The sequence below is a fragment of the Nymphalis io genome, chromosome 14, assembly GCF_905147045.1.
Source record: "Nymphalis io chromosome 14, ilAglIoxx1.1, whole genome shotgun sequence".
NCBI lineage: Eukaryota > Metazoa > Arthropoda > Insecta > Lepidoptera > Nymphalidae > Nymphalis > Nymphalis io.
The window spans coordinates 6103263-6129569 of record NC_065901.1 but is presented as its reverse complement, the minus strand read 5'-3'; the positions used below and the strand labels follow the sequence as shown (position 1 = coordinate 6129569).

General features: G+C 32.3%; 2 protein-coding genes across 3 annotated transcripts in view; one reads left to right on the top strand and one right to left on the bottom strand.

The window, feature by feature from the left end:
• LOC126773361 (mucin-3A) overlaps window positions 1-14212 on the bottom strand; it is a 55240-nt gene extending 41028 nt beyond the window's left edge. The window contains exon 1 of the mRNA XM_050494273.1: window positions 13378-14212. Coding sequence (XP_050350230.1) covers window positions 13378-14184 — 807 coding nt within the window. The 5' untranslated portion in view covers window positions 14185-14212. The remainder of the gene's footprint in view (window positions 1-13377) is intronic.
• The window catches only part of LOC126773330 (elongation factor-like GTPase 1), a 106550-nt gene that overhangs the window by 47987 nt on the left and 32256 nt on the right, over window positions 1-26307 (top strand). The window lies entirely within an intron of this gene.

The window sequence follows — 26307 nt, the reverse complement described above, 5'->3', positions numbered from 1 at the left end:
ATAACTATTTAAACCGCAATGCAAACAAGAGCAGCGGTCACGTATACGAGATTTGCAGTGGGACTCCACTTAGACCTCTGCTACGATACAATTTGCGGCGAATAGAAAAACCAAAGAAATTGTGTATAATCGACAATCCGTTCTCACTCCGCGCTCACTTCTGATTTTAATTATAAATGACTTTCGAATGACACCTTCCCACGTTCGCATGCTCCAAATACTGCTAATAGCGTTTCATGCGAACGGATGATCGTGGGCTTCTATCGAAAATAAAATTCTTCGACAGTAGCAATTACTTATATGTTCATGTCCATGTGTATCGACTACGTATTCTCGTTTACGGATCTTGTTAGTCATGAACAGTAACCGATATGCGAATCGTTATAACACAAGCTGATTTCATCTCCGGTAATATTGCCTTACTGGCCTGCAACGTACAGTTAGTAGTGAGAGGCGAAACCATCCATTTAAGTATATACCTATAATCCACTTTTTGTTATAACATATCGAGTTGTTTATCACTGACGCTATCATTACAGCTTCGAAACGAAAAGTGATTTTTATTTTTTATTCATATAATATCCTAGATTGAACTCTCCATTTCTACGTACTAATACACATATGAATAAAATCACCATCGCGTATTATTGTTTGTATTTTTTTGTCTTTATGCTTTAATGTTTTATAGTTATTAAACATGATCAATACTTGACGCATTGAATAACAGCTTGACGAAATACTTATGAATTGGTCGAGGTCGAAAAAAGTGCAGACCGCTAGTCGACACAGTGTTTTATTGAACACGATTCCGTTGAGCAAAGCGCAACGGTAGGCCAGATGATACACTTTTGTATAGCAAGCAATAATATTGTAATCGACCTAGTTTTTAAGTAAACCATTCGTACACACTAACTGATCTTTTATGAATGATTTCCTTATAAACATTAACACCAGTTTTCCCTAACGAATACTAAATATTTAATTCGAGTTTTTACAGTGCAATTTTTCAAAACACAGTTGATTAATATGTACTTCAAATTATTTTATTTACATTCCTTGTATTATGTATATGATGAAACAACAGCTAGCCTAATATATGTAAAACAGCACTAGGACCGGCATATTCCTCAACGCAACCAGTATTTCAAATAGTTTTATTAACCGCTATACTTAATGCTTTCTGTTAATGTTACATACTTCATTTATATTCAACGTGTTGCTTGCCACTGACTGTTTTCAAGAATTATTTGAGTCTAATAGGGTGTGACACATGTTTTTAAATTAAAATCAAGATTTGTTATTGATGATTTGTTGTTTAGATAAAATAAACTGTCGCATATTACTAACTTTTAAAATTTTCGCCGAGTGTTAAGGCGGGTGTTAGGTATAAAAGGTGGCCTGAGTCTTTCATTAAAGTTCAAGCTTGCTTCATACCAAATTTTATCGAAATCGGTTCATTGGTTTAGCCATGAAACCGTAACAGACAGACACAGTGACTTTCGCATTTATAATGTTGGTATGTCCTCGTATATTAAACAGGTAAAGTAATATTGTCTTGTAAAATTTCTCGAAATAAAAAAGGAATAATCAGATTTACGATACAAATTTACAGTTAAGACATCAAAACTAAAATTCCATAGCTAGCGGTAAAAGCAAACATTTAACATTTTTGCACGTATTTTGTGTCGACTCGAAGTAATGTCCTGTTTTAAAACAGATCCGCTACGCTTTCAAATGCGATAAACGCGATGTATATCTCTATTTATTGTCATTATTTTAACTTCTTTTCTTTTTAATCTTAATAATCTAAAAAAGTAAGTGACATTATCATTCTATATTTATTTTTTTGTTTTAACATTATTGTTACCGAAGATTATAAAAATATTTGCTTTCATTTTAATGCTAAAATTTTAATTCCCTCGAATTTACATTTGCACATATTATAATGTTTTAAATAAAAACATGAGATGTCGGACATGACATATACTTTAACGGATTTCTTAAAAAAGAGGTTTGATGTATTTTTAATTTTTACTCAATCGACTTGATTGATTTGGATAATTTAAGCTTTATTTTATTGAGGTAGGTTTCAATTGAACCCTTATATGGGTTCCTTTGACGTATGATACGACCGACTTATTTTAATGACAATTTTATTGTTGTTACAAAAACAATGCTATGTACCGGCAGGTCGTCTTTATTAAAATTACTATATTTATTTATGTTATATGTATATAGATATTAAAATCAAAATAAACAAATTTAATATTGGTTTATTTCGTTCTCTCTTTTCAAAGTCTGTTAAAGAAATACTTAAGCTCATCAGAACTTGCGGATAGTGGATTCACCCTGAGTCCATTCAAGAAATCCATTCGTTATTATTCTATTTGATACAATATATTGTATACGCGAAATATTTTGATTATATGTTAAGATTAGTCATTTAAAACAATTTATATAAGAGACGAATAGAAATGTAAAGTGAGACAGTAACTCGGTGTTTGCTATCTGACATTTTATCTTACAGGAAAAACTATTGAATTATTCGTTATCGTATTGGAATAAATGTTTCTTTTTACATAATTAAAAATGACTTATTCAGCTTTATCTATTACTAAATAAGATAAGGTCCTCCAGACCGATTTCGGCCTCGGCGCTCAATCTCAAGAGACATTTCACACACGGCCATCTGATCCCAAATTAAGCTTGTACAGAGCTTGTGCTATGGAAACCAGACAACTGATATACTACATATACTACTTTTTTTTTTGTAAATACATACTTATATAGATAATTACACCCAGACTCAGGACAAACATACATGTTCATGCACACAAATGTCTGTCCTGGGTGGGAATCGAACCCACAACCTTCGGCGTGAAAGGCAAGTGTTCTACCAACTACGCCAACCGGCTCGTCAAGAGAGATTAGCCAACTGCGCAGGAGATATTATAGTGTGTATGTAACACAGGTGTACTCTTTACTTGTCATCTACAATACATATATTACTTAATACGGAAGGCAGTAAGTGCCGTTACATATAATTACATCTTATACATGCACATAGATTTAGCCTTCAACGCTTAATATCTATCATTTTCATTTAAATTATATATAATCCTACTAGCGTAATTAAAATAAACCTTATTGCCTTAACTGAAGGATCATTTTGTATCAATTTGATATACATAATTTACAGTTAAGATTTATATCTTAATAAGGAACTAATACGATGTAAACTTACTGTATGGTATTCAATTAATCCATCCGCAGACTTTAAAGGGTTATTTATTACGGTACGATACATATTAATATATAATATTAGTAGGATATTAAATCGAATTTTTATTTTATTTATTTAGACAATAAAATAAGAAGTTATTTTCGATAAGAATAACATTGTAGAATTTAATTTATTTCTCATTACAAAATTAACTTGAGATTAATCTAAAAAAACGCTACTTGTACTTAGCAGAGTAATTTTAATCACACTTCAATATCGTGACGATTGCTTTCAACACTTTGAATCACATGTAATTTGTCTTCAGATAAATTCCAAATCGATATACAATGCCAATAGAATTCTTATTACGAAACTAATCACTTTTTTCTTTTACGTCATCTATTTTTTTTTTGGATTCGTTTATTTAATTTGGACGTACAGCGGTGACGAAACATATGTTATTAAGTAGCTATCGACGTAATCTCGGTACTCATTTAATTTCACTTTCGATTATGTTTTAATGAATTGAGAGGTCAAGCTTACAAGCGTCAAATAAACTTTCGCCTCGGGCAAAATAATATTATCAAATATTACGCATGCACGATTCTGTGATGTTATTACACGATCGCTTCTTTTGTCTTCGGAATCACGTAATGTAATGTTTTTGTTTTTTTTTTAATTTCAGGTGAGTTACTCAGCGATAACAATGTACCGACAAGTATTCCGCAGTCAGTAAGTGATAATCATATAATTTTTTTACGTACATTTTCTATTTTATCTTCAACTCGAATCAAATAATTCACTTTTTATCTTATCTTTTAATAAAAACGCAACACCTTACATAGTGTAATAATATCGTTACCGAATACGAGTTTACATTTCAATTACTAACTCCGGAAGACGGTAAATTTCTTAAAGTATTCTAATGCATTACGTTTTTTACACATAACAAAATTACTACTAACATATATGTAAATTAAGTACATAATAAGAGTGAATAAAAATGCATGATTTCGCTATAAAGAGTTTAGCATAGTCATCATAAGTGACTGCACATTTGCTATGAATAGAGAATTGAGACTGACGGTGAGGTCAAAGATGGATCATACAAATCACCTTTTAACACAATAGTTAATAATCTGCTACTTTCACTTAAATCTTTTCAATACGAACATGAAAAGAAATTAAGAAATATATTGTCATAAACGACTCTACGTGGTTTTTTAAAGTAAGCTATAGCAGCTTAAATGTTATTCCAAATGTATATCCAAAAATATCGTTATTTTTAACTGTTGGTAACTCTTTTAAATTGGTAAAATAGTTTGACAAGTGATCTATAAATTTTTTGCCTCAAAGGTTCTCCTTTGTCTATAGCTATTTAACGTTATTATTGACACTTTATGCTCGTGCTCCGTCCACTAGGTGCTCTAGATACATAAGTAATAGCACTTTTCGCGATTTACCGAGAGTGAAAATCATTTCTAACAACACTGACTACTAAATTAACATACTTCTGTACTTTCTAATGCCATAAGCAACTTTATTATATACTGTAACCTATATAAAGATACCATAAATATATAATATTTACCTATAATACCCTGAAGTTAGTTTCTAAAGGACGACAACTGAAATTACTTTAAAGTTACAAGAAACGTTACCGTTCGTTTCTTTTAGCTTTCAAGTCATATGTTCGTATTTCACGGCAATCTTTCGGCAAGTTTACTAATATAAAATTAATGTATATAGTATCGACTGATGAATTTCGGCTGCGGGACAAACTCAAGTACTAGGACTGGAGATAGCATAGCGCACAAGTTTGTCCATTCCCTCACTCTCGTTAACTTAACGTGATTTTCGAAACACGAATGTTTCACAACCATCTTCTAGCGTCTATTATATATTTTTAAAAATATATTGCGTCATAGTGACCAGAGATATTTCCAGACCAGAGACCAGACCAGAGAGTGTAATTACAGGCACAAGGGACATAACATCTTAGTTCCCAAGGTTGGTGGCGCATTGGTGATGTAAGCGATGGTTAACATTTCTTACAATGCCAATGTCTATGGGCGTTGGTGACCACTTAACATCAGGTGGCCTATATGCTCGTCCGCCTTCCTATTCTATAAAAAAAAGATATGATATTGTATCGTTTTGAAAACAACAAGGCACTTGTAATATAGGTCCAATCAAACTATTTAAAATCTTTTAATATAATTCATCACACGATTAATCATTGAATGCATTAACTTAGGTACTTATCACCTAACAAATATATTTACATAAATATACTGATATCTCATAAATCGTGATAATTGAAGCGAAGCATAATTAAGATGCAAAAAAACGTTTCGTATTCGATATTAAATAGTGGAAGTGAATCGACCGTAGTAATTAGCGGAGAATGTGAGTTTCAAACTTGATTGACATGTGCAGCTTCATTACAGCCCGATAATTACAATGTTAAATTTAAAGCAATTTTAATAAGATGGTTTATTTCTTTGCCTATATAAAAAAAAAACTAAATTTTTGTGGAAACGATGAATAAATCTAACCAATGGAATCGAATTATAAAGTACAATTTCGTTGGAATTCTGACACTCTTTGATCAATTGTATCTCAACTACCGTTCAAGATTTTGTTGATTGAAAACATATCGGTAGTAAATAATTGATTTCGCACACTTTCTACTATTAATTCTTTGGTTTCGCTTTCTTTGATTAGTTATATGTTTTGATGAGTCAGCGTTATGTCGAATAAATGTTCAAATTATTGTTATACAGCAGTCATTCAGTTCGCTTTATTGCTATTGCTAATAAAATAAAATTATGTTATAAAGGCTAATTTTAACTACATTTACAAATAAATGTTATGTAAGTTTTAAAGCATCGTGATTATTATGACGAGGAACATGCATAATTACAATCTTGCGGTTAGTTATAGCAAACAATTTATACTGGATTTTATGTTTTAACGTCCACCACTAACGGGTAAGTGGTTAGCCTCCATTATGCAACCGTCTGAAAAAGTTCGAGAAACGTTAGCTGTCCATGAACTAAGCTTATCCTTTTCCAGAGTTCAAGTCCCGTAATCGTTTATTATTCCATATATACACTGGCCTCCAAAAAAATCGACCCACCTACATTTTTTGTAAAAAAGCCATCGTATGGTTTTAAACTACCACATATTTATATTTTTAAGATTGATAATGAAAAAATGCAATTGTAGGATTGTACAAAAACAGAAATAGTGCGCAAAAAATAGGTTTTTTGGTAAATATGTGACAAAACACGAAAACACAAAATTTTACGCAATTTTACTTTTTTGTGTACAAAACGATTATGCCGTTTGTTTTTAAATTTGGGTGCCTAAATCTTACTTTAATAGGGAGTGTTTCCTCCTCTTGACCTAATCACTGCCTGCATACGCCTATTAAGTGACCTGATTAGCTTTTTAATGTCTTCCTGTGGGGTCCGTTGCCATTCTTCAGTTAGGGCAGCTTCCAATTGATTCAAGGTTTCTGAAATTGGATTTCGTGCTCGAACCGTACGTTTTAGCTGGTCCCAGAGGTGCTCTATCGGGTTTAAGTCCGGACTATTGGCTGGCCACTGCATAACTGGAATTTCGACTTCCCTGAGATAGTCTTTAACAATTCTAGCGACGTGAGGTCGTGCGTTGTCGTGCATAAGTTGGAAATTATCCCCAATATATCCAGCGTAAGGCATCACATGAGGCTCCAGAATGTCCGTTATGTAAGTTTCAACATTAACAGCACGATTACGGAAAAATCCAGCTCTGTGCGTCCCGTCAAAGAAATATCTCCCCAAAACATTGTAGAGCCTCCACCAAATCGGACTGTTTCTCGAATGCAACACTGAGAGTAGCGTTCTCCTGGCCTTCGCATGACGTTACGTCGTCCATCTGAGCCTACTAGAGACATTCGGCTTTCATCACTGAACAATACTGTCTCCCATTGGTCCAGTGTCCAATCGACGTGCTGCCTAGCAAATTGTAGTCTTGCTTGTCGATGGGATGCTGTGAGTTTTGGTCCTGTTGCTGGCTTGTGAGGGGTTAAGTTTTGCTCTCGAAGTCTTCTTCTTACAGTATTTTCACTCACAGACACTCCACGACTTTCTCGGAGTCTACCTTGAACGTCAACAGCCGAAAGATGTCGGTTTCTTAAAGACGTCAAACCAATGAAACGGTCATCGGCGGGTTCGTGACACGCCCCCTGCCAGATCCTGGTCTCCGGCGATACTCCCCAGTCTCCAAGTAGCGTTTGTACACTCTTCGCACCACTGAACGACTTAATTTTAGTGTTCTAGCCACATTTCGCTGACTTAACCCCTCATGAATAAGAGCTACGACTTGAGCAGCTTCTGCTTCAGTAGTATCCATTTTTTATGTTTAAACTTATTAAAATTATTGTTTCAACAAAGTTTCATACACTTAATCAATAATAAACATCGAACCGAGATGACTCCGCGTTAAGAACTGGAAATAAACTAACCATGCACTTTGTGCACAAAGTAACGTTTTCTTATCAATACTTTAAAAATATTCCAAATATCCTCAATAACACTTACAACTCCTCCAAATCAATACCAAGTGGGTAATAAAATGTTAAATGTATGTCCCATAAGTAAAACATTCCACCTAGGTCGTCGCATAGTTAAGATAACAACTTAGTAAGTAAAAAAATACGGGTGGGTCGATTTTTTTGGCGGCCAGTGTATGATGTGCTCGTTCTGGCGTCGTGTTGCTTCAAGGCATATGTTACATGTATGCGGCTAACTACCATAACATCCAATAATGAGTTTTTATTTAACGGAACTTTATAAAGAATAAGATAAATTACTTAACACGTACTATGTAGGTTAGATATAAAAAAATAACAGTAAATATTATTATATTTCAGCTTCTTGATTCATACAATTTTGTAATTTTTTTTCATTTTTCTAAATATCTTACTCTTTTTAATAGAGTACTTTTGAGCTTATTTCACCTCACCGAAATTTCGTTCGACATATATTCCCGGCTTTTATTATATTTTGCTTTGTAACAAAAACAAATGTATTACATTTGTTTTTGTTACAACGCACGAGACTAATTGAAAACATGAAAACTCATTGGTTTTATACAGATTTCAATAATCCAAACGTTCTATCCAGTGAGCAATCTTAGCTCTGTATTGTTTATTTCTTTATTTAAAACGCTACTATAAATAGTTTAATTAAAAATAAGTTTGAAAAACATAAGCAAATCAATTTGTAAGACAATGCGTTCGTCACCGCCAGTGACACATACAAAAAAAAAATATTGTGATAAATGTCCACGTTCACAATCGTAACGATGAATGAATATTATGCAATAAATGCAATAACTGATGGCCTTGAATTGAAAAGTCAATGTCGGTCGTCGCACGCAGTGATGCACAAATTACCGCGTCACACGGAAACCTGTCTGAATGGTCTTCATGTTAGACGAGCGCCATACATTCGTTCAAATCTATGTTGATTTAACGCGCATAGTTTCTGTCTATTTATCTACGCCTAGACAAAAAACATTGATTGATAAATTCCCTTGTAAAAAAACCTTAAAATACATAGAAATTCCATAAGCAATTTATGTTTCACATAACAAAAGATATACTAAGAATTCAGAAATCGCTTCGACTCGAATCCAATACATTTGATTAAACGTACGCAAAAAAACATTGATGTACATTTTAATGTCAACGCTTTCTTATATACTTCGGTGATATGTTTTTGATCTGTGCGCTATATATCTCTTGGTTATAAGGACGTATGTAATTTTAAAAGATTACCAGCTTCTTGTTAGATAAAGATATATATATATATATATATATATATATATATATATATATATATATATATATATATATATCCGCTTAGCTCTTGAAATCAAAGATACAAAAATGTTTAATTAAATGTTATAAGTCAGCTTTACTTTACTAAAAAATGTCGTCGTAAACACAGATTCTTATAGCAAATTATTAGATTAAATTGAAATGTTATTTACAGCGCCGCATCCTTCTTAGAAATATTATCATCGCAATGCGAATCATGTTATCTGTTTTTTATGATTCCAATTAGTGTATTGATTTCATTCTTATATAATTTTAAAAATGATCTTGATCGAAAGCGAGTCGAATTTTTTATGAGGGCTAAAAATTCCACGAGGTCACAATTGTATAGGCTTGCATAATCTTTTATATACTTTCATAAATAGAAGGAAAAGCATAAAATATTATATAACAGACATCATCAACTATCAAGACTAATCAATTAAAGTTTTAAGGGATTATACAATATTTTAATAAACATTAAACGCGTGCAACTCAAACGGTTTGACAAAAATAATTTGAGTACCGTTTCAAATATTTCACAAAGTCGTTTCATGAAATTGTATTCACGTCGCATTTGATAAAATTATACTTCAGTCGTTCATACGTGTTAAAACACGTTGTTCTTGGTACAATAAATAATAAAAAAATGATGAAATCGTCTTAATGTAATTAGTTTTCCGATACAATTTTGAGTGCTCAGAGCAGGAACTTTCATTTGATGTGCAGTCTTTATTTAACCATCTATCATTAGCTACATACTAGTGATCGTAGCCGACTCAGTATTAAGTCGAGTAACAATAGATGTATTATTTTACTTGAATACTTTCCACTGCAGTTTCTGTTTACGACTATTATAACCTAGTTCTCGAATTGTACCTAAGGTACCATACCCCTTTCTCTTCCAATCGTAAGATAGATACGGCTATCGACTTTCTACCTGCAATGCGTACTGATTAATTAGACACGATTAGTATTAGATTCGGTTTCAGCGAGTCTCAAGATTGTTTTGTTACAACTCATCTTGGTAGTATTATTCGATTTGATTGGTTACAGTTGTGTAAACAATGAATTTGTTGTTCTCCAACAAAGTTGGCATGTCTTTACTATTCTTTTATTTTATAAGGAAGTATCTCGGTCACTTTTTAATTGTAACATTAACTCAGAAATTATCTTATTGTTATACCGCTTTTGAAAATATATTTTAATTAGTATTTTTTTTCTAGGTGACGTCACAGATTAGGAGTAGATTAATCTATTACAAGTTCAAAATAAGTCTTCACTTACAAGAACTTCACCAACTATAAACTTAATTCTCATTTCTAAAGAGTAAATTTCAATTTATACAAAGTTATGAAACTGTTTATAAGTAATCCAACGGGTATCAGTTATTATAAGATATAGTTAGTATACTTTAAAAAAATCATTTAATTTATTGATTAGGTGATTAGGTTTCTTTGAAAATGCATTTGCATATAAAAACTATAGATTGTACAATTATGATATCGAATTATGTAACACTAAATCTGACAATTATTTTTTCTTGAACTAAAATACGTATAAATACAATTATAAAGTGAAAGTTTTAATATTGTTCTCGTAAAGCCATGACATTTTTTTAAGTCACATTTGTGACCGCAAGTAACTAATGAGAAGAAAGTACGAACTTCTACGTGATTAGAATCTTTTTTGCATAATATCTTCAAGTCTTTGGTCAAAGCTGTGTTTTTTTTTTCAAGAAACGTGAAGTCGATTTCACTTAATCGATCTAATAATATTAGAAGTAAAGTCAAACAGTACGAAGTGGTGCCAATATTAGTTAACTAAACTCTTTGTCTGAAATTATTTTAGTAAAGGTAGTTTAAAAAGATAAACATAAGTATAAAAAAATTACTTGCACTATATAAAAAAATATACCGATATTATAACCATGTTACTTAAAATGTTTATATTTTCGTAATGAACTTATTTTTTATACTTACAGGTTTTGCCTAGACGTTGCTTATAAATATACTTCCATAACTGAACCCTAGAAACTTATCATCAGCTCAATTTGTCTTTCATTATACAAGAGGTTCACTTCTATAATGAAATTTCTAAATATATTTAAATTATGCTAATTAATACATTTAAACCGCACGTTAAAACACGTGTAGAGTTGCATTTGTTCATTATCATTCGTTGATTTTCACAGGGGGTTAAATAATAATAAATAAATTCTGTTTATGTGTCTCAAAAGAATAACTACTGATTTTAATTTTTCTAGATAGAATTATACATTTCGGACGGGTGTTAACTTTAACAAAAAATTGTATGAACTTATTCGAATAAATTATAGCTTGGTTTTATTTGTTTTTTTTTATTTTTTACTTATATATGATCACAATAAGTATGCTATATTTTAACTAGCTATGACATTGTTGAGTCGTATTAAAATCGGTTTAGCAGTCCGCATGGTTCATTCTCACATATTATTTACAGTACAGTAACAGCCTGTAAATGTCCCACTGCTGGGCTAAGGCCTCCTCTCCCTTTTTGAGGAGAAGGTTTGGAGCTTATTCCACCACGCTGCTCCAATGCGGGTTGGTGGAACACACATGTGGCAGAATTTCGATGAAATTAGACACATGCAGGTTTCTTCACGATGTTTTCCTTCACCGAAAAGCACGAGATGAATTATAACAGAAATTAAGCACATATTATTTACAAAATAATATTTCATGTTCAAATATTTTAAAGTGTCGCAATCCGTATTCTTTACCGGTCAAAATTTCTTTGACAAAAGGCACGTGTTCGGTTAGTTTTATTTCAAGAACCCTGAAGAAGTAGTCCCTGAACTGAGTTGTGTACATACAACCAGATGACATTTTTAAAGAAATACAACCAATTTAATTTAACGTATGCTGTTCAAAGTACCTTTAATTTAATGTGTCACGTAATTTTGGCTTGAATAGAGTTCTGACTGTAACATTCATATATTTACGAGGATAAAACTGGTTACCATAGCTTTGTTGCTTTATTATTACTCTAACGTCTATTCTGCGGAGACAGGTTAGCGAATAGCGAATATTCACAGCGCTTTATCATTTTAGGGTTCTCTATATTTCATTCCTAACTTAAATAATAAATCTTTAAAGAGGCATTTATTTGCTCTTCTTTTATAAAGCGAAAACGGGCTATTTATTTTTTTACGATTACGCCACCTTGTGGTAAATGGGTACCACCGTCCATAGACATAGATGTGATTGCGATGTAAGAAATATTAATCAAATTTTGTATAGCGAATGCGCCACTAACTATGGGAACTAAAATTTTTTCATACTAATTTTCGTCATCGGTCATTTAATTATTGTCATATAAATAAAAATACCACTAAAAAATATCTAATAACTATTGCGATATTTTTAATATTCATATTAGGTACGAAACCCTTTGTTTGCCTACTTGTTTTATTGCGTACTATTTCTTATTCTACTTAAGTTAAAGCCGAGGAACACTTGCGATCTATCATTACTCTTTACATTTTTTTTCGCTAAGAATCTTCGTGTACAAAGCTCTCATGCAAATGAGCTTTACGAATGAATATGAAATATTCTACATTAATTGCCTCATATTTACCATAATGAGTTAAAGAATTCTATTGTTGTTTTGTTTTACTGTTAGAAAATAATAGAGCAGAATTATTATGACCTTTCCGTTTTTTTAAATTTTCTTCAAATACTTATATTTAATAAGCCGCTTCTTATAATAAAGCATTGCAATACTGATTGATGCAAAATCATGATCGTGAACCGGTCATAACTTTATACTTATTTTTGGGAGCCCACTTGAATAAAGAATATCTTATTTTGAAACTATAATCGTGATGTCCATGAATCATTGTTATATATATGTGTTCTGTATTTAAGTTTAAGGTTTCATTTTTTTTATATATTAAGTATTATTAGTTAGTTCGTGTAAGTGCTACGTCAATAAAATTATTTGTATTTCATGAACATCGATAACTAATAATCGATTTTTTGTAAAAACTACGCAACGTGCCAACAAAATAACACGTTTTTACTTGACTGAAATAGTTTTCCATAAATTATTTATATCAATTTATAATGTGAGAATTTGCAAACAATCTTAAATAGTAACATTGTTTAAAAAAATCCTCTGTAAACGATAAACATATATAATATGTTTGTTTCTCACAATACATATTTACATATCTACTAGAGAAATTTCATTTATTAGACTTACGAGTTTAGAGCGATTCTCGGTAATGTTTGGAATTACTGACCTCTTTATTCGTTTGCTCGTTGATCTTGACGTGAGTTTGCTGTGGTTTGTCTCGCAATGGTAAATTGCCCTCACGACTGTCCGCTGATTCCGTTACAGTGCTCTCGAACAACGTCGACGACTCCGTGCCGGTGCTGGCCGTACCCTCTGTAGACCGCGTATCAGCGGCTGTACTCAATGTCGGAACTGTGTCTTTCGTTACTTCAATCGTTGTGCCTGACGTATCTATACCCACGACAGTTTCCGTACTGTCACTGTTAGTGTTGACCGTGGACTCAGTTTCCTGAACTACCGGAGTTTCCGTCGTCCGTATCGGGCGGATGGTGTAGCGTTTGGGCGGTTTTACCGTAGCGGTAACGATGTTAGTGGTCGGTGGGGAGGTTTCGATTTTCGATGTTTGCGTCGTTTTTAAAGCGATAGTAGTTTCGGTAGCGACATTTTTATGTGTCGTTTTTTTTGTTTTCGGAGGCGTGGATGCAGTAGGACGAATGGCGGACGCGGTCGGTTTTACTTTATTATGGGATTTTCTACTTAGCGTTGTAGGACGTTCTTGAAGGGTTGTCATCGTCGGGGAGTCATCCATTGTTGTTTGAACGGTGGGTGGTTGTCTATCAGCAGGTGGGTCTAGCATAGATTGTTTAGGGGTTCTTGATGGCGGAAAAAAATAATCCATAATGGATGGGGATTTATTTCTATTGTTGGGGAGCCAGGACCAAGGGTTGAAATCTATAAGTCGAGGTCGCGGCGTTTCGGCGGTAACGGCTGCGATAGCGGCGAGCGCTAGAAAAGCGAACAGTAATCGAGTCATGGCGCGGCGTGCGCGTGCGGCCGCTGTAACGATCGGAGCGGGACTGCGCGTGCGCTGTGAACCAAGAGCCCACCACCGCTCACCCACTTCAATTTGTAGGGTCGAGATGCAGATGCAGCCTGCAGGGATATATCCGCAAGGAAAGTAGTATAGTATGCGGTCGTATAAATTTGAAAAGCCTTATGGTATTTGACAATGCAATTACAACTATATATTCGATGTTAACTTACTTTTACATTATTTGATGCATTTGTAAAATTTGACAAACAAAGTAACATTTTACCGTTTATTTCATTATACTTCCTTTATATATAATTATGAATACTGAATAGGTAGGTATTACAAATTTTATGATTTTATTTTGTTTGTAATTTTTATCTTTTTCTGGATTTGTCGTTCAATTGGCGAAATAAAATATTTTGTACTATTGTCTGTGTTATCTGTTGTTTTCTTATTGTTTGGTCCTACTTACATACATTACGTTATTATTTCTATATTATCCCAGTGGTATTTACCGCTACTTAATCATAAGCGTAAATAAATAATTTAAGAGTTCCAAAACACGTCTATCGCCTGAAATTGATAAAGAATCGAAAAGCCACCGCAAACCGTGGAGATCACTTCTACACGCTCTATTTGTAAGACACCTTTGTATTTACAAAAATTTTAGATCCCACGACATTGCTCTTTTGACATAAATTTTTAATCACCATTTATAATATACAAATTGTATTAATAAAATAGTATTATCTCGGGTTTGTGATAGACTTTTTCTTAGAACTACTGTTCGTAAAATCAGTATTCATATTTTAAGGAAAACATATATTAAATTACATGATTCAAATTTTTTTTTTTTGGATTCTTTTTTCAAATTTTATTTTTATTTGATAATACTTAAGCTCGCCAACAGCTAAAAAAATTCAATCAAACAGGAGAGAAAACGGCTTAATCGTATATACATTAGTGTGTAAGAGTTAGTATTTTATAAATGAAAATAGTTAATTTATTTGCTTAATAATCACAAATACAGTAAGCAATCCTATCGAAAACCATTACGTTCTTCTATTTAGGTCGCAATGCCATCTACCTCTGTACTAGTTAAGACTTAATAAGCAAATATAGATTTATGTATCTCTTGTATATGATGTTTTTATTTGAGAGTTTTGTTATTTGCACAAGGTGTGGTGTGTGCGTGTGTGTGTGTGGTATCTTAAATGCTGAATATCCACCAAGCCCGTGTCTCTAATAATCCATAACTTGGGAACTAAAATGACATGTCCCTCGTTCGTGTAGTAACACTGGCTCACTCACCCTTCAAACCGGAACATAACAATACTTAGTACTGTTGTTTTGCGGTGGAATATCTGATGCACGGGTGATACCTACCCAGACGAGAATGGTCATACCACCATGTAAATGTAAGGCTTCGTAACGTCTTATAAATTTACCTACTACTGAATAAGTCAGAACTCGAAATAAACCTTACAAATGGTCCTAATTATATAATAAATTATAAACTGTTAATCCGTGTCAAAATCATTTCACTCTCTTTAGAGTAAATTCGTAAAGAGAAATTCAATAATTCACGACGACGTTAAGAGGTCTTTAGTGTGAAAATTTCGACATAAAAGACAATAAGATTGAAGTGTGAGTGCGTACTTTGTACCATTATGTGAATTTGACTCAACTCGTTCAATTATCTCCATTCAGAGAATTAAATTTTTGTGTCAGTGGGTAAAATAGTTAAATAATTCGTACGTAGGTTTTTAACTATTTCTTATTCACTTCCTATTGTAAGGAAGTTTTTGCGAATGGTTCGATATTTAAATTGCAAAATTTTCACATATCGACACATTTTCAAGTCTGTAGAATTATTTTAACTGTATTCATATTGTCATTTATAAGTGTGTGTGAACAGAATACAATTTTAAGATAAAGCAATAAAGCTCGCGACCTAACTGTTAAACAGTAAAGGAAAATGAGACATCCCATTAATTTTAAAGTTAATTCGAATAGTATTCAAAGATTTTGAGGAAATCAAAAGCAAGAAATACAACAGTTTTCACAATTTTTTATGAATACCATTCGATCTTATTCTTAAAGGGTAAAAAGGCTCGAAGGAATCAACTGAGATAAGAATACCACAAAGAACGTTTAACATAGATTGCGATGTTTTGGTAACAATATTACTAGTCATTCATCATTACAAGCCTGAGATATTACTTTTGATAGTAGCTTTTGACAATCAATAAGCTAATATTTTGTAATAGAAATTTTGACTTTGGACTAGCACATCACCGTTAATGGTACTATGTCAGAAACATAGTACCACTATGTCAGAAACCTACCCCGCCACAATCAGATGAATGATATAGGAACGCATACAGGACAAACAAAAAAAACATATTTTTATATGAAGATTAAGTATCTAACTACAATCATAAATTAATTTTGCCAAACTTTAGATAATATCGACGTAGTCAGAAGCTAACTTATAAAATAATATTAAATATATAAGAAGAAACTAATCAAACATAATCAACGCGGATCGCACTTATACTCGCATCCATTTTTCGCATGTGATATCCAATCAGGTAACACGGTTCAGCAGAAAATAACAGAACTTAATAACATCCAACCTAGGATAATGATGCGAACATGCGGGAACACTTTTACTCATTTCATCGCTTCGTTCCCTCGACAGTCATCACAAACAAAGATATTACGTAATTATCGCTCAATAGCGTAATGATTAGTTTCAATGGACGATGAGACGTGTTCCGCGTATGATTGAGGAAATCTTAGACCAAGTCAAATCGACTAATAGCATTGCATTGAATAAAAGATCGAACGCAAGATTACTCGTGCACGAGAATTTCAGTGCACTGCTTGCAATAATTATTATTTCGCCTGGACATATGTCATATTGTTCTACACCACCTGATTCTTTTAAATTTCTGTCATTTCGAATATTAAATATAATGTGCCATTTAAAATATTAATGTGATCTAAAGTCTTACCGCCACATAAATTGGTCTATTTTATACAAATCCACTGCGAGCAAATAAATTTGCATTCAACAGCAACGTATCGGTGGGAGCGAATGGAAATTGATTATTCGCTATGATAAATGGGTTCTAGTCAACTGTGGGCGTTAAATGCGATAGTGAAATTATCCATGATTTAGCTCATAGCTTATATTATGATATGTTATAATTATTTTTACGTCTTAGTAAGTTTCATACAAAAAATAGTTATCTTAACATTTTTTCTACTGCTTCTACTACTATTTTATGGACATATAAAATGTATATATAAATAGGCAAAGATAAAATAATTTATTACCCTTTTCTCCTGTTTGTCAACCGATCTTCTTTCATTTGTAAGTATTGATGAGCTTTGGAATTTTCGATAAAATCTTTTTTAAAATAACCAACAAAAGATGTAAGAAACAAATTCATGTATGTTTTCCTCATCAATGATGATTATGATCGAATTTCGACCACTAGGGGAACACTAGTGTATAAAAAAAAACATTTATTCATTTTATTTATTGAACAAGGACAGACGGACACGTATGATGATCATTGATCACCTTCTGACATTGACATTGTGAGATGTATAAAACATAAATATCTTAGCATTAAAATTGCTAATCATGAAATGAAATATATTATGTCCTTTGTATTTGTGTGTATATACACTGGCATCAGAATAATGAATTCAAATACGGAACACAGTGATACTTTGTATTGCTGTTTGGCGGTAGAATAACTAATGAATGGGTGGTACCTGTTCAGACGAGCTCGCGCAAAGACCTCTATCTCCATTAAAAAGTGGTAAATCAGTAACCGTAGGCGTAACAATGTATATGAATGATTTTGTGGGAATGTACAATTTGTATCCAGTTATTTCCTTCAAAGCATTTAGATATAATTGGTAATCACCTATAAAAGTCAGTTTCTCTGTCCCGTATTTATAATCTCGGATCAGCGACTTTAATTTGCATCTCTTACTTGTGAGCTGCGATTTTTATAAATTTTGTTTATATTGATTATAAATAATTTATAATAAATATATGTATATTAAAAAGTGAAATTTTAACGAGCTACGCAAGAAAAGTTCGCAGTTGTATGCCGAGCATCAGTTCCAGTGGGTAACTAAATTGATTCCCGGGTGGTCCCATCATCAGTGCCTCATTAGATTATGGTGTAAAAACTACAATGTTATTGCGAACTAAAAAGTTGCTCATCTTAACTTTGTATCTCGTTTCAAACTTTCACATTTCTATAAAGGTTATTAATGTTAAGAAGAGGCGCATAAACTTCATAATGCTAATATTTTAAAGATGTAAGATTAGTTTGTTTATTTATTTTCACAAGTTAGATAAAAATATGAACTCTGATTTTAATACAAATGGAACTTTATATTTAGATGGCTTACAATTTTAAGATGGGTATTAAAATACATTTTTATCTATAAGCGTTCTTATACGGGCGTATAACATAAGGTAAGCACTTACAGTATTCAAAATTTGTTTTTTTTAATGAAAATACTTTTAAAAACAATAAATCGTAAACGTGGTACAATATTTAACCTATAAAGAGTTATGTCTAGCTCGTGACTCCGTCCGCGTGGAGTCCAATTTGATGGAATGACTCGCTCGCTTTTGTAAAATGTTTGTACTAATTCCTTCACGGGCGCGCGCATAACAACTCACTGACTGTTTTCTAACTCCCCAAAATTGATACCTCAAATATAGTTTCTACTTAAGCCCTATTGGCTTCATGTCATACTTCTGTCTGGATGATCTCAATAGTAATTTAAGATGTTGTATTTTTTATGAGCATATTATATCAAGATAAATCCGTGTGACATCGGGATAGGTAACTCGTATAACCTCGTTAAACTCCCTCCCCCAGGGGCACTGGCACTTTTCTCTAGGTATCCAGAGTAAAACAAGGTATGTCGTATAGAGGATGCCGCTCAGGACCGGTGCCTGGGCATGTCCAGTATGTACCCTTCGGAATACTTATCGCCCATGGCGAACGAGTATCTTATATGGCGACGATATGATGCAATGGGATCGACAAACCTTTGAACCTCAGAAGCGTTATTTCAAAACGATTTTGATGAGTGGTCATCTCAAGGATATTTAATGAGTAAGAATCCCACAAGTCCTGGATTTACCCTTTTGAAATTTAATAAAAAAAGCGATACGAAACAATAGCTTTAATAAATCTCTTCATCACTACTCCACTAGGCTTACTGCACGCAACAAAATGCTTTTAAAATAAAGTATAGAAAAATATTATCAAGATACTTCCGTAAAAAGCGAGAAACGTTTTGCTTCTAAAATATTAAGTAATTATTAAATTTTCATTACCGTCTATTCTAGGAGTCCATAAACTTTTAAAACCTACTCGTACATATACAACAATAAGTATAAATCATTAACCTCCTTTCCTAATTTGTAACAAATTATATTTTAAAATAGAATATTAATAGTAATGTTTTTAGATTGGTTGTTTTGAACAATAACGATTTAAATTTATTCTATAAGCGGAGAGTTTTGTTAGGTTAAATTGTCTGCAACTTTCTATCAATTTTCTGATAAATTGTACAATTAGAGGCCTTAGAACTGTTACATTGAAAAATAAAATAATTGCATACTTGCCTCGACTTCGTACTCGTATAACTTGAGTATCTTTATTTTATTTATTTTTTTGATAAATATTTACTACCATAATTTTAATGTTACATACATTTCTATTATTATACATTTCTGCGGCACAGCTTGTTAGGGTGGGCATCAATCGCTGTGATTCGGTTTAAAGGATTTGTAAACGTTCTTGTAATATCTCCGAAACTACTAACTCGAAAATTTTAACGCTTAAAATGACATTTTTGATAATACCAAAAAACTTAATCTTTGATAGCAATCTATTTAAAAAGATACTTAAAACTTTCATTTCAAAAGTCCGTCAATCGTACATACAGTTCATTCGTAATATAATTAGATACATTATATAACAATTTGCAAAACTAATAATGCCGAGACCATATAATGGTATCATGGCATTTAAATAAAAGCCATACGAATTTGATATTAATGAGAAGATGAACAAGCAAATTTCAATTTAAATTACTGCGAAGCGCCAAATCAATCGTTTTATCTCCCGTTTTAACGTACATTGCTTATTCAGTATATCTACTTTATAGTCACTAAAGGATAAATGGGGTAATGAATTTTCCGAATACACTAATCAACGCAACTAAAGTGCAATTTACTTTATTTGCATCTAGAATGCAAATAAGGTGGATAATGATACTTTCGAATTGCTTTATCAAATTCATTTTCCTTTATTACAAAATGTATTTATAATCTAACTTTTGTAACAATTGTTCTTAATTGTGTGTTTTCGATTTTTTGCTTAAACGAATTAGAAATTCAATATTAATCTACTATTTTTATTTATTATACTGTCATTTTTGCTTTTTATTTCAGGAAACTATAATTCATTAAGCATTTCAAATTTATTATTAAAAATAATATTAAATTTAGAATATTTATGAACAATTATACGTAACATTATCGTTAGCTTGAATAATCGCAATCATCAAGTAGATTATATCGATACGGATTTTGAGAAAGCCTTCAACATAATATATAATTTTATACCGCTTCTAAAACTTCTAGCCCCTGGCATAAGTGATCGTGATCTTTACAGCTGGTCTTTAAGCCTTATCATACTGGTGCTTAAGCCTTATCACACCAAGCTATAAGCGTTGGATGTAGGTAAAATTAATTTTCCTAACTGTCTGGCATTACCTTATGGTCACTGTCGACACCTCTTTTATACATATACATACATCTCACAACGATTAATTATCACGCGCGCACGCTTTTTATAAAATAGTACTCGATGGTTGTGATAAATTTTTATTTTTCAAATATCGTAAGAACGTCTGTCAATCATCTTAACCGAAGATTTTGGTTGAAACCAGTGAATTTTCATGTGCTTCATTTGTGTTTATAATTCCTGCAGGATGAAAACCTGTCAGATTCTGAGCGTCGTGTAATGAACACCTAACCGTCTCCTCAAATTGAGAGGAAGTCTCATACTGGCAGTGGGCCATTTACAAGCTGTTATTTCACTATAAAACTTACTGATATGTAGTATTAGTTGAGCTTAATATAGTAAAATACTGTCATTATATATTCCGATTTTTATAACTCATATGTATTTAGTATATCCAAATACATAAAGAGCCGGGTTCTAAGTGGTGAAGGAAAACAAATGAATAAATGAGAACACCTACATGTGTCGGATAAAAATCTGCACTTGTACTTGTAACTTGTACCCTCTTTGGAACAGGGTGGAATAAACTTCAAACCTACCCCTCAAAAAGAGAGGAGACAGCCCAGCAGTCTAAATTAACAGGCTGTTACTTTACTATAATACTTACTGATATGAGATATTAGTTTTTAAAATTTTGTAGTCTCTTAAACCGGAGATTTAGTTCAATTAAGTAATAAATTAAATGTTACGTTTCATTTATTAGCGCATTAGCAACAATTATGACCTATTCAAATTTGTCGAATAACCAATTGTAAGCCAACTACCTCAATAGATAGCTATCACCATGCTAAATGACCTTAACGTCCGCTAAGATTGTCGCCCACTGTGTCAAATGCAAATCGAATTTTCATTTTGAGGTTTTTAATCTCATTGCATGGAAATTTAACGCTTTACTTATGTTAATTGTAACATATTTTTTTGATGATTTATTGGCAATAAATAAATACGAAAGCAATATTAATGTTTATAAAGCGTTATATCAAATTTATTTCCAAAATCATCTATTGTACATATTTACCGTTTTACGTTGCAGACCTACATCAGTAATTTTCCAAACAAGACGTGTCCTATTCAATTTAAACCATAATTCTGTAACAATAAAGTTGAATTTATCGAAGCCACGGCAAGACTATGTCAATTCAATGCGAAAATCACGAATTATTGAAATAAAGCTTGTGCCATTATAGTTGGGTAGCTGAAATCGTGGTTCCCTAACTGTACTTGTTGTTACGGTGACGATGGAAGCATAGATTTTCTAGCGAGTGCCACTTAAAATCGAAATGAGCCAATATGTATGACATAGAAAATCTGTCTCCCGTTTGCGAGGCAAAGTTCTTCGTTTATATTTTTTCTATTTATTAGGTCTATTTACGTTATATATAAATAATTATATTCAATAAAAACTGCCAACTGTTCTAATGGCTAGCTGATAAGGATGCTAAATCCAAGGTCCTGGTTAAGGGGAGTTATAAAGCGAAATTGCTAATCTTCAGAAAAAGCATAGAAATTAGATCGTATAATCAAGTGATATTTTTTTTTTAGTTCATCAAATATAATCACCCATGGGGACAAATTATCACTAGAACCAAATGTGTGTGCACGATTTCAACCCAATCGATTTGTGGAAGTGGTTTAAAATTTAGTTTGCACGAGAATTGATCCACGCATACTAACAGCAGAATTTATATAATAATTGAAAAAAATATATTAAAAAATACAAACTTATTTTTAATTCATACTTTTATTCTTGTCATTGATTTTTAATGTATATTTTACTTTTAGTTGTTATGTATAAATAAACCCATTCATATTATAATAAGGTATTTCAGTTTGTGGCCTACTCAAAACCTGTGGTTGTATTAATGCTTTCTATATAAAGCAATAAGATTGGCGTTACATTTTCTTACACCTGCTTTATCTTTATCCCACGCTATCGACATCACGTATGACGACGTATTAGTCTATTAAACCGTAATTAAGCTACCTTGCAAAATGGCCCTTTATTTATTTTTATTATGGGAATATATACACGTATGTATATTTATAGGTTTTTAATACAAAAAACAGCTTTCAACTTAAAACAAAACAAGATGATCTGTATTTATTTTATTAAATAAATACAATCAAACTAGATTACTAAGTGTATTGCTCGCACAAATAATAAATATAACACGTCAATACAAATCTGTACCAAGTAAATTGACACAATGAACAGCACATTACGTGACCTCGAATCGCTTCATTTTACTAGAAGACTAGTTTTCTATAGTATACTAATAGTCTAGAAACTTCTGTTCTAATCAAAACTGATTATATTATATTTATTTTACGTGATTATAATATAGAACGAGTCTCTCAGCCACAGATCTATCTATGTAATGTGTTCTTAGTAATTTAATTCTCGTTTTTTATTTAAATGTATATGGTTCACTGGGATAGTGATTGGTCACCGCTGTGTATAGACATTTGTACTTTAAGAAATATTAACCATGCCTTACATCGTCAATGCGTTTCCAACGTCGAGACCTACATTGTTATGTCACTTTTTTAACTGGAACAACTACAATGAGTAGCTGTTTGGTGGTAGAATTAGTGATCAGTAGATTGTACCTACCCAGAAGTGTTTAAGCAAACCTACCACCACACTTATGAAATATGTTTTTCATGTGTAGGTCAATCTTGAAGCTTTGATCTGAAATGTACGTTTCTTTGACGTTGATATTAAAATTGCAAAGATATAAGAGCTTATTCTTAGAAATATATTCTTTAATATTAATATTATATTTAATGTATTACTTGGAGGGTTTAATTTATTTAGCGATTTTCAGATTCGACCTTGGAAACTAAGATATTATGTTCCTTGCGCCTTCAAACCACAACACAATAATATTTATTGCTATTTGGCGGTAGAATATCTGATGAGTAGCTTGTGGGTAGGTAGGACTTGGACAAGGCTCTACCAGCAAGTGAATTATCTTAAATAATAAATACACTGGTATACAGGTATATAATATGTTCCTTTAAAAAGTTCTTAAAGTTCAGAATTTATAATCTTGCTCGTAGATAAGTTTTTTTCGGTTTGGTTATAATCATTATAAGGCTGTTCGCTATTATTGTTGTAAATTAACGGGTACGACGGTGTTTTTATGGCATTTGTCACATTATTATTGATTCATCACGGTTAACACGCAACATAGACTTGCGTTAACACCGCGTAGGCCGTAGTATATTATATAAATGCTATTATAGACTGCTTCGTTAATCTAGTAGCTAGCTTACAAAGGTGTGAATTCCATTGACCTGAGTTCAAGTCCCGAACAAATAAAAAGTTTTTGGGTTTCTTTTTCAAGTAAACCTCAATAAGTGTCAAAGTTTTGAAATTTACATTGATGGTAATAAAGTGAATACACCCGTGCCTCGGAAAGCGTGTTAAGCCGTCGCTCTTTAGCCTGAACTATCGAGTCGTGTCGGTTATCTGCCCTATTGGATTATAAGAGCGAGGAAATAGCCTGCACTGTGCACCTGTGTTTGTAAACTCAATTTTGAGCACTTAATATATCTCGAGCAGTTAGCAGTTTGTTATTATTCATTGAGTTTTTAAATATATTGAGAAAATAACTATACTATATAGACATACTAAAAAATTTTGATATAACACTAAAGTAAATGTTTCACTGCTAGGCAAAGCACACTGATTTTTGGGTCACACAAATAACAAACAAAAATAAAGAACTAACAAAAAGGCCCTGAAGGCAAGGGACATCGTGGTTTTCACATGAAAATTCAGTGCTGCTTGTCCGGGTTTGAACCCGCCATCTTCAGTTAAGATTCATATGTTCTAACGACTGAACCATCTCGGCTTGTTTTGCGAAGAAAGTGTAGTATAAATAATGTCCTAAAAGCAAACGGAAAGTTAGACTTCAATGCTCGTACATTTACTTATTTTGAATAGTAATTGAGGAAAAGTCCGAGAAAGTCGTATGGTTCAAGACCTTTATATCAATTGATTTATGGTCGGTATCTACATTCTGAGTATCGAGGACTTGTGTTTTATCTATTATCTACATATTTGTGGGCCTTATGGTTTTTTACTTCAATGTAATGATATGAAAAATGTATTACGAGTCATTGAATCAACACATAGTCGACTATATTATAGATATTTGGAGGTTACCACCCTTTCTATTGTGAAGAGGCAATGAAAAATAATTTTGCGAAATATTGTTCTTAAGAATATAGACCGCCACAATCTTCGAAATCGTAACAATATCGCACAAAAGTGTTTTTCTAACTTAAAAAATATATATATTCGAAATATAATTTGCAACAATGAAATAAAACCATCACCCCGTTATTGGAAACTGATTGTGGTTCAATCGTATGAGGAACCCTCAAGTCTCACTATTACATTTGTTCCTATTTTTCCAATAACCCAGTGTCTTATTACCAATATGCCTCATATACCTAACCTCAGAACTGTGGTCAGTACATTACTGTCCGAGTTACCTTTCCTATGGGAATCAGAGTGCAATTCGAGTAGGTAAGTTGTTTATGGCCTCAAACCTCTCCCCGTTTACGAAGATTTATTTGAGTCTCGACTCGTGGGAGCGATACGAAATCGATTTACCATCGATCCTGTTTCTCAAATATTGTTGTTATATATCTATGCAACTATGCCGCTTCGATTTATAGAATATATATTTAACTGACTCGCCTAGTCCGTGCAAACCCCGTGTCTCGAAAATAACGTTTTGCAGCCGGTTTATAAGAGTAAATTGTAATTCCTTGCAAATAGCCGCCGATGCCTAAATCGGTTAGGACACATCATCATGAATCTACAGAGTTGTAAATATAATAGAATGGCGTAAATCCGTCCGTGTTTTTTAAAGTGAAATAACAAACGTCAATTTATATGAACACAACACGGTTGCGCATATTCTTTTCAATATTGTGTAAAACCACATTTTAATTTAACGGCGAAATAAATTTTTTTAAGTGACATTTGTGAAAGTTTTATGTAGATAACTCGTCCGTATATTTTATTGAGGATATATTTTGTTTAGGAAAATAAATATAAACTAAGGCCTCCTTTACTATATCGTGTGTATAAAAGGATAATATTCATTGATCATTATTTTGTATCTATATTTTATACGGTATACCTCAAAAGGTTTAAGCAATATTTTTAATACAAATAATATTTAAACTTTAGGGTTAATACATTATCTTCGTGTATTTTTAAATTGGAAGATAAAATAAA